The sequence below is a fragment of the Colobus angolensis genome, unplaced genomic scaffold (assembly GCF_000951035.1).
Source record: "Colobus angolensis palliatus isolate OR3802 unplaced genomic scaffold, Cang.pa_1.0 Scaffold416, whole genome shotgun sequence".
In the NCBI taxonomy this organism is placed as follows: domain Eukaryota; kingdom Metazoa; phylum Chordata; class Mammalia; order Primates; family Cercopithecidae; genus Colobus; species Colobus angolensis.
In genome coordinates, this window is record NW_012117555.1 from 463,379 (window position 1) to 472,852 (window position 9,474).

General features: G+C 65.7%; 2 protein-coding genes across 3 annotated transcripts in view; both read right to left on the reverse strand.

Annotated features, from left to right (window-relative positions):
* Positions 1-757: 757 nt before the first annotated feature.
* On the reverse strand, positions 758-3,727 carry TNFRSF18 (tumor necrosis factor receptor superfamily, member 18). Of its 2 annotated transcripts, none has more exons than XM_011956378.1 (5): positions 3,544-3,727; positions 2,543-2,678; positions 1,620-1,697; positions 1,288-1,469; positions 758-1,201 (listed from the first exon to the last, which is right to left on the reverse strand). In XM_011956378.1, exons 1-5 carry the CDS (start codon positions 3,710-3,712, stop codon positions 1,077-1,079), a joined length of 690 nt encoding a protein of 229 aa, XP_011811768.1. In that variant the 5' UTR covers positions 3,713-3,727; the 3' UTR covers positions 758-1,076. The 2 variants fall into 2 exon arrangements, with proteins under 2 accessions (XP_011811768.1, XP_011811767.1); XM_011956377.1 differs by having other exon boundaries at positions 1,267-1,469.
* Positions 3,728-8,259: 4,532 nt separating this feature from the next.
* TNFRSF4 (tumor necrosis factor receptor superfamily, member 4) overlaps positions 8,260-9,474 on the reverse strand; it is a 2,953-nt gene continuing 1,738 nt past the window's right edge. Inside the window, exons 5-7 of the mRNA XM_011956379.1 lie at positions 8,872-9,068; positions 8,634-8,762; positions 8,260-8,556 (exon numbers count right to left, since the gene is read on the reverse strand). Of these exons, the coding sequence (XP_011811769.1) occupies positions 8,486-8,556; positions 8,634-8,762; positions 8,872-9,068 (397 nt within the window). The 3' untranslated portion in view covers positions 8,260-8,485. The remainder of the gene's footprint in view (positions 8,557-8,633; positions 8,763-8,871; positions 9,069-9,474) is intronic.

The following is a 9,474-nucleotide window of genomic DNA, read 5'->3' on the forward strand; positions in this document are numbered from 1 at the left end:
GCCCCGAGCCAGTTTCCAGTACCCCGCCCGGAGCCCAGTACCCAGCCCTGAGCCCAGTACCCAGCCCCGAGCCCAGTACGCCACAGCGCCGAAAGGCCAGGTCCTGCTTCCAGGGCTGGGCACCTTCCCCGGTGTCCCTGTGCCACCCTTGGGCTCTCCACACTCTGGGACCCATGTGGGGTGGGTGCTGATGCCGCCTCTGCCCCATCCACCTATTGTGAGCTGGGCCCGCCGCCCACTGGGAGTTCAGCTGGGAGCCAGGTGTGCGGTGCCTCCTGGATGCTGCGGAGAAGCCTGCACCGGCCTGCCCGCCACTCCCCGGTAGCTGAGCGAGCTGCTATCAGATCTCACCTGGAGCAGGAGGCTGGGCAGGCCAAGGGTGGGGTGGTGAGGAGAGAGGGCTGGCCTGGAGACGGGGCCCCCACCACCGGAAAGTGCTGGATGTGAGTCCTGGGCTCTGGGCACCCAGGGGCTGGCAGGCTGTGTGGCCAGAAACCAGAAATCCAGGGGCGCCAGAGAAGAGCCCCCTAACTGGGGAAGCTGCTGAGCGTGTATCCCTGAGGATCACTGGGCCTAGGACTGGAATGGCCCCTCCTCGGGCCCCACCCCACCCAGCCCAGAGTTCCTGGAATGGGCCCTGGCTGCCCTGCCCTTCGCCCCCTGTGGAGGGGACCACGGCCAGGCATGGGCACGGTGCCCCAAAGCCCAGCCCCGGGCGCCCCGTCCTCCCCCAGCACCCAGCATGCATCCACTCAGGTCATTGGACCAGTGTTTATTGAAGGCCCTATGCAGCCGGGTCCCGTCCTGGGCACTGCACACCCATGGGCACAGCCTCCCGTCCTAAGACCCCACCCCAGCAGGGCCGTAAGGGAGGAAGGGGGCCATGGATGTGTCTCTCCCTCCTGCAGGGCCCAGCCGCAGCCGCCGACCTGCATGGTCCAGGGCGCTGCTCACTGCCACCTTCCTGCACCCACTTCTGCTGCCAGGGGAGCAGGGCCCCGCCCAGAGCAGAATTCGGAGCCCGGGGAGCTCCTAGGGAGGGGCTCCTCCTAGGGAGCCCCGGAGGATGGCCAGGCTCACACCCACAGGTCTCCCAGCCGCCCCTTCTCCTCTGCCAGCCGCTCGCCCCGCTCCTCCTCAGGGAACTGGCAGCTGCTGGCGTCTTCGGTCGACGGCGGCACCTCCAGCAGTAGCTGGGTCTCTGCAGAGGGGCCACAGTCAGCGGGCAGCCAGGCCCCCACCTCCCCCCACCAGGCTGTGACTGACCTCGCGGCCACGTGGGCTGACTCCTCAGCTGCCAGACGTGCAGTGCGAGCTGGGCCGAGGTCAGGAGGAGGACGCAGGCGGCCACGGCCAGGAGGACGACCGTCAGCCACCCAGGCGGCTCTGCCGGCGCGGACCCTGGGACGCACACGGCATTGTGGGTCTTGTTTCCAGGGAACACGGTGAGAAACCCAAACTGGGTGCAGCTGGAATACGCGGACACAGCCCCCGGTCAGCCCCCGGCTGCTGTCCTCGGCGCTGTCTGGGGCTCGCCACAGTGCAAGGGACAGGAGAGGACCCTTCCTCGGAGTGAGCCTGGACCACCCGGCCGCCGGCAGGGCCCACCCGGGACTCACTCTGTCCAAGGTTTGCAGCGACCATCGTGGCCCCTGGAGAAGGTCCCCAAGGCACAGTCGACACACCTGAAGCCAAAACTGAATTTCCCCGGTGCGGGGTCGGGGGATTGGGGAGGGAAGGAGGGAGGGAAGCTGCTGGAGTTGCTGGGATGGATGAGGATGGAGTCAGGCCAGTGCAGGGGTCCATCTGGGATCTGGCTGCTGAGTCGAATGCCCCCCCACATCATCCATTCAGCAGAGTTCCTGATGGCCCAGGTGGGGGCCCTGAATGTCAGTGCCCGTGTCTGCCCATCCCAGATGGGGCGTCTGGGGTGGGACCTGGGGAGGGCACCTGGGGGAGGAGCACAGAGTGCACTGGGCCTGCCCACTGGGGGCTGAGGGTGGGCAGAGGCCAGGCAGGACTCAGTAGAACAGAGGGTCCCAGAAAGAGTGAGGCTGGGTCCCAGCTGACCCCAGACCCTGCCCTGTCCAACCTCACACAACCTCCCCAGTTCTCCCTCCTCACAGCCCCCATGTGCCCAGCCTGGCCCCTCCTGTCAAGTAAACAAGCCGCTAAGAGGACTTGAGCTGCTCCTTCCAGGAAGAGGTGTAGCCCCAGGGCCCAGACAGGACTCTGGGGGGCACAAGGCAGGCTCTTTCAGTATTTGGTGAGGACACACAGGATGGGTGTCCCGGGCTTGAGAGCCAGACAGCTCCCCAACCCCACAGGGTTCTCACAGTCCTCGTGCTGGATGGAAAAGCCCAGGCCAAGAAAGGGGGGACAGGACACTCCTGGAGTTGCGTGGCCCGTGGTGCCTGAGCATGGCCTGGCCTGCCTCACAGGACCTAGGACCCCACACACCACACATGTTGGACACCTGCGCCCACGAGCTCTGCCTCGGGCCCTAGTGGAACCCCTGGCCTGTGTGGACGCTCACAGGCACCTCCAGGACTTACCCTGGGGCTGCACCCCCTGGCCTGAGGGGCAAGGGTGGTGCCGGCAGGTCGTGCAGCAAGGGTCTCCGCAGTGGAATTCAGGCTGGACACACATGCAGTCCCACTCGGAACAGCACTCCTCGCCTGGACAGGAGACAAGCCAGGCCCCCAGCAGCTGGGCTGAGGCCCCTCCTCGGCCCTCCAGGGGAGCGGGCTTGTCCGTTCCCCACCCACAGTCGGCTCCAGGGAGCAGAGGGCTCCTGGCTGGGACTCCGGACTCTGGGTTCGTCCAGGTGTCTCTTTCTCCGGGGACCATGTGGCCTGGGGCTACTCCCCCTTTGCGCCCCGCAGCTGCCTCTGCCCAGGCGCTGACTGCACGTGCCACCAGGGGCTGCCCCTGCGGGACCCAGGGATGGCACCCAACAGTGCAAAGCCCCCTGGAGGCCCGTGGACACCTCAGAGGCTGCCTGCCTGGTCTCCAGGCGCTTCTGTCCCCACCAGCCACACTGGGCCTCCGGATGGAGCCTCCCTTCCCAACCCTGGAGGAAGAAGCTCTGAGGTGACTTTCTGCCAGCTTCCTCTCCAGGCCAGCTGTGTCCGTTGAACCCTTACCCCCAGGTGCAGGTCAGAGGCAGGCAGCGGGCCAGACGCGGTGCAGGGGGGCCCCCAACTGAGCAGGGGGAGCTGGGCGATGGCCAAGGGTTCACGACCCACCCAGCAGGACCTGGAACAGCCCTCCTCCACCTTGGGACCCCAGCGCCTCTTGAGGGCGCTCCCACCTGGCTCGCCCCTGCTCCTCGCCGCCAGGACCACTGGCTGGAGCTGGCACACCTCCACCTCTCTCCGGGATCCTGCCTCCCTCCGGAAGGCCCTGGCCGCTGGCAGCCCTGTGCCCACCCTCCTTAGACCTCAGCAGTGCGGGTCTGAGCACGGGAAGGGGGCGCCCACCCATCCTGGCTCCCACGCCTTGCCTTGCCCGGTCCGCGTTAAGTAAACACGGTTTACTTACCTGGGTAATCGCGACAGCAGCGCGTCGGGTGAACGCGGCAGCAGCGTGCGTCGGTTCCCGTCCCGAGCAGGAGGCGCCCAGGGCCACACCCGGGAGCCCCGGTGGGGCGCTGACCCAGGCTGGCCGCACACAGCAGCGCCAGGCAGCACAGGGTCCCGCACGCACACATCGCCCCGTGCCGTGCCACGCTTGGGTTTCAAGAGGCACAGCAAGTTGGGCACGCCCCGTCCCCGTCCTCACCCGCCCTGCCCGGAGGTGACTGGGACTGTTCCTGACCCGAGAGTTCCGACCCAGGCGAGATGCGTGTGAGGAGGGGGTGTGGACGCTGCAGACACAGCCCGATCCGCGGCAGGTCGCCGGCAGGGGCGGGGAAACCGGGCTGGCGGGGATCAAAGAGGTTTTCTGTGCAAAGTCTGCGGCCACCTTGGCGGGCCCCAGTGCGGGGACGGCATTCCGCAGCTTGTCCACGGGGGCTACCTGGAGGGTGGGACTCAGCCAATCACCCGCTCCATCCCACTGCCTCTGGTGTCTGTGAGACCCCGGGGTCTCCACAAACCCTGGCCACCCCCAGAGAGCCTCAGCCACGGAGCCCAGCGCTGGGGAACCCCACAGAATGGGGAAGGGCCCCTCAGCTTAGCGCGCCCCACCTGGCCGGCTCTGGGTGTGAAACTCACCATGGGCTGCAGGCCTGTGGGCTCCCCTCCCCCTTGCTTACAGCTCCCCAGGACCCCCTCAGCTGCCAACCCAGGAAGCTCCCCAGGGCTTGGGAGGGGCACCAGGAGGAGCTGGTGGGGAGACGAGAGGGTGCGTGGTGCCTCCTCGGGTCAGTGTCAGCCGCCCCCAAGGGCACTCAAGGCCCAGGGCAGAGCGACCTGCCGGGTCTGCCGTGTCTCAGGCAGGTTCCCACCCAGATCTCTCTGGAGCCATCTTCATCCATCGCACCAGACAGATCTGGGTCCTGGAGGGAGTTGAGGGGGAGCCCCTCGCAGTGCTCTTGGGAGGCTGTCCTATGGCTCTCTGAGCCTCAGTTTCCCCTGTGGGCACTGAAGGGTTCTGGGACCCTGCCTCCACCAGGAAGCCTCCCTGGATTGCCCAGCCCTGCTTCTGTGCTGTCCAGCACAGGGGAGACCCCCGGGAACGCTGGAGATGGGGGCTCTCGGAAACTTAAGCGTGGCTGTGCCCACGGTTGGATGTGGTGAGACACCCGTTTGAGACCTGCAGCCACCACCTCACCCCCTAAGGCGGTTGCTCCTTTCCCAGGGTGAATGACGGGAATTAGCTGTTTGCGACGCCCCGGAGTTCTCAGATCCGAGATGGAGGAGCCTGCCTTGGAGAGGCCGTCTTCAGACACTGCAGAAAAGGAAGGGGTCCCTGCGGCTCCAGGCTGCCCGGACACTCAGAAGGAAAGGGGTGGGGCCAGCTGGGCCTGGGGGCCTTTGAGGGGCCTGAAGATCTTCATTCCGCCCCTAGCCTGGGAGGGGCTCTGGGCCCCTGGATAGAAAGAGGTGCCGTCAGACCCGGACGCCAGGCGAAGGTGCTCAGGAGACCCGGGGCAGGCTGGGCTGCGCCCCTGCCCGTTTCAAAACCCCGGGAGGTCTGCGCCAGCTTGGGCTCACCCCCAATCCTGGCGAGTGCCGGTAGATGGCAGCCCGAGAAGACACAATGTGTCCCCTGTAAATAGTGCTTATAAGTTGTACCAGTGCACTCCAGCCTGGGTGACAGCAAGACTGTCCCAAAAAAATAAATGTGCATCAGCCACACAGTGCAAGTCCTTCTAAAGGCAGGGACAGAGTTAGAAGGGCGAGCAGTTTATGGGCCAAGTGGGAGGCGGCCGGCGGGCAGAGGACCCCCCGCCCCATGGCGCAGCCCGAGCAGCTCCCCACACGGTGGTCCCTGGAGGGGCTGCCAGGGGTGTGATGTCTGCCTCCCGTCCCTCTCGCTGCAGAAGACCCCTCACTGGCTCCCCATGACTTCTATCCTTGGGCTGCGAGGCTGGAGGTGATTTTGTCCATCTTACTTTCTGGTATTTTGTGAGCACCTCGCCAGTGACACAAACGACGGGGCATTCATGCAGGAGAGCGGCCCACAGGGTGGCGCGGCTGCCGGGCGAGGGACAGCCCTTGCGTGCATCCAGAAGGGCAACTGTGGGGCCCCAGGGGGAGGGTGCAGATGGGCACCGGGCCAGAGCTCAGGCAGAGCCTGGGGCACAGATGGCGCAGGAGTTGCCAGCAGAGATGGTGTCAGGTGAGGGGGCGGGGGGTGGGGTGAGCACAGAGACCAAGAGGAGGTGGCCCCTTGTCCATCTGGGGGTGCAGCAGGGGGTCCTGGCTGGGGAATAAGTCCCACAAGGCCTGGGGGGTACTGTGCCCAGAGGAGAGGAAAGGAAACAGGAAGCGATGGGTGTGGGAGTCAGGTTTGGGGAAGAGGCCCCTCTCCCACAGCTTTTGACCTGCCAGCCCCATGGGATCTGGCCGCTCCAGTCCTGGCCACCGGACCCCTTCCCTCACCCACCCGCCATCCTGCCTGCAGGCCTGGCCTCGCCTGTCACACGGGCGGGGGGCCACGGTCTCTCCTGCAGGTTGAACCCTGTGCAGGAACCCGGGGAGCTCAGTGAAGGTGCTGGGTGGGGGACAGGATGGCCTCTGGCTTCCCTGTGCAGCAGGGGGAGGCTTGTGGTTGGCAGAGAGTGGGTGGAAGACAGAGGTTTGAGGAGAGAGAGAGAAACGGGGGAGAAAACCAGCTCCTGCAGAGGCAGGAGGGGTCTGGGGCAGCCCAAGGCCAGAGATGGGCGTCTTCCTTACAGCCCAAGGTGCTGTGGTCCGGGCACCTTGGGCTGCTGTGAGTGGTGCGTGGCGCTCCCATTGTGCACCCCCGAGGTGGTTCCCCACTTCCACAACATCGGTGGAGAGGGGAGCCGTCCGCCAGGCACAGGGGGCCTGGACAGCCGTGGGCAGCGCGTGCTGATGGAGGACGCAGAGACCGGGAAGGCTGGCCCAGGGACGCTATGTGCAGCAGTAGGTGCAGCTGCAGGGCTGGACCACACCAGCCACGGCAGCCGGAGCGTCCAGACTGTGCCAGGCCCTCAGCAAAACCTTCCATGAGGCTTCATGTGTTTCTTCTTAATTTTTTAAATTTCATTTTATTATTTGTTCAGTCACATCTCACTACAGCCTTGACCTCTTGGGCTCAAGTGATCCTCCCAGCTCAGCCTCCCAAGTAGCCGGGACCGCAGGCACGGTCCACCCGGCTGATTTTTTCTATTTTTCATAGAGAAAGGGTCTTGCCATGTTACCCAGGCAGGTCTCAAACTCCTGATCCTCTTGCCTCAGCCTCCCAAAGTGCTGGGATTCTAGGCCTGAGCCACCGTGCCCGGCCTTGGCCGTGTTTCTCATTCATGAGTGCAGTGAGGGCCGGGCGCCGTGGCTCACACCTGGAATCCCAGCACTCTAGGGGGCTGAGGCAGGTGGATCACCTGAGGTCAGGAGTTCAAGACCAGCTTAGCCAACATGGTGAAACCCCGTCTCTAATAAAATACAAACATCAGCCGGCGTGGTGGGAGGCGCCTGTAGTCCCAGCTACTCGGGAGGCTGAGGCAGGAGAATTGCTTGAACTCAGGAGGCGGAGATTGCAATGAGCCGAGATCACGCCACTGCACTCCAGCCTGGAGACAAGGCGAGACTCTGGCGAAAAAAAAAAGTGGATGAGACCTCTTAGGCCTCGGGAGGGTCTCACTTCTGCCCCTGACAGCTGTTAAGCACAATGGAGGCAAACAGGCACCTGCACCTCCCAAGGGACACAGACGTCGCTCGGACGCCCGGGGTGTCTTCTGTGTGGGAAGCCTGCAGGGCCGCTCCTGCCTTGTTCTCGAGCTGTGGCCTCGGGCGTGACTGGCGCTCAGGGGAGCAGCCTCTGTGCTGCTCGAAGGACACCCCACTCCCAGACACCGGCTCGAAGGACACCCCATTCCCAGACACCAGCTCGAGAGGATTCCCACATGGCCAGGGATGTCTCTGGGGCCTTGGGACCTTCTTTGGACACCTGTGGTGTGGGCCGGGGAGCTGGGAGCTCATCTGAACATGCCAGCACTCATGCATCCACGCTGCTGGCGGACGCCTGGGTTTCTCCACTGTGGGGCCACGTTACGTGAAGTCGCTGTGGACATTCTCGTGCAGATCCCAGGCCTCTTGGTGGTGGGGCAGGTGCACAGGAGTGGCATAGCTGGGCCTCAGGGCGGACAGAAGTTTGGCTCAAGCAGAAACCATGGCTTCCAAGGTGACTGTCCCCCTGGACACCCATGGCAGGGACGTAGGGGCCCTTGCAGAGACTCCTTGGGGTGTTCAGGGGCCCTGGGACCCCCTCCCAGCTGCAGCAGGGGGTGGGCATAGGTGTGGAGGGGAAGAGGAGCAGGTCTCTACCCTCTTCCTTCAAGGGCACAGAGGCCCAGGGGTCAGCCGCTCCCAAGCTCCTTGGGTGACCCGGGGCTCAGGGCGACCCTTGTCAGCGGCTGGCCAGTAACCCCCACGCCAGGTGGCCCTGGACCTGTGCCTTCCCAGTCACTCCCCGGCTCCCCACTCAATCTAGAACTGGCACCCAGGGACCAACCTCCAGGGTCCCACTTGACCCCACTACCTGCTCCCTCCACCCTGGCCCAAGACCCTTCTCCAGCCGGAGGCGGGCACGGCCCAAGCCTCCCTGCCACAGGTGCGCAGCCCACAGTGCCAGTTAGAGACTCCCGTCTGCCAAGGTTTTTATTGTGGCCCCACGAGGCAGGAGGTATGCATGGCATACGTAAGCAGAGAGCCGGAGGCAGCCAGCGGCACCTAGAACGGCGCAGTGGCCCAGGAGCGTGGCGGGGCGGGTGGCCTGCACCTGCCCTGCTCGCCCAGCAGACCCTCCGGGCTCCAGCCTGGCGGGGCCCAGCGTCCACCTTGGTGGGCCCAGGTCAGATCTTGGCCAGGGTGGAGTGCACGTCAGCCTGCTCCTCTTGGATGGGAGTCCGGAAACTGCCTCCCCCTGGGGAGGAAAAAAGGAGAGATTGGTGGGTGGGCCTCACGCGTGGGAGCAGTGGGGCAGGGCCACGAGGCACTCACCAGGGGCTTTGGGGGCATTGGGGGGCAGCCTCTGGTCCCTCCGGAGCAGGAGCAGGGCCAGCAGCATGGCCAGGGGGCCCAGCAGCCCCAGCGCCAGGCCCAGGCCTAGGATGGCAGCAACCGCAGGGCCTGCAGGAAGGGGTCTGCTGGGTGGGGTCCACAGGAGGGGCCCTCATGCCGCCCTCCCCTTCTCCTATTTGGGTTGGGGGCCCTGCTGGGCTGAGCCAGGCGCCCTTACCCCTGGGGACCTCCACGGGCCGGGTGGAGGGGCTCTGTGAGGTTCTGGGCCAGGCTTCTGTGGGCTGGACAGTGGTGGGCCTGGCCGGGGGGCCCTGGGTCTCCTGGGGCTGTGTGGGTGGGGGGTCCCTGTCCTCACAGATGGCGTCCGAGCTATTGCTGGCTGGCTGCAGGGTGTGCTTCCCGGCCAAGGTGCAGCTGTGGGGAGCAGCGGGTGTTGCTCAGGCCAGAAACGCCCTGGGACCCGGGAGATGCAGTGGGGATGACAGGGTCCGCGCTGGCCAGCCTCAGGCAGCGTCTACCACAGACATCAGGCCAGTAGCAGCCAAGGGCCCTGCCCAACCCCACGTGCCCTCCACAGGGGCCTCCAAGGCCACACGCCCTTCTCCCACATCTACACCCCCCACCGGCACCTCCCTGTCCTGTGCCCCCAGGGCCTCCCAGCTGCACAGGGTGAGGGTCCCACACACCCAGCTCCACCCATGGGGAGAGGCTGCCCCCAGGCAGCAGCGTCCTGCTCCCCAACCAGGTCCAGCCACACAGCCAGGCCCCCAGGGCCACCAGCACCTCCCCTTTCTCTCCCCACCTGCCCCCCGCCTCTCCC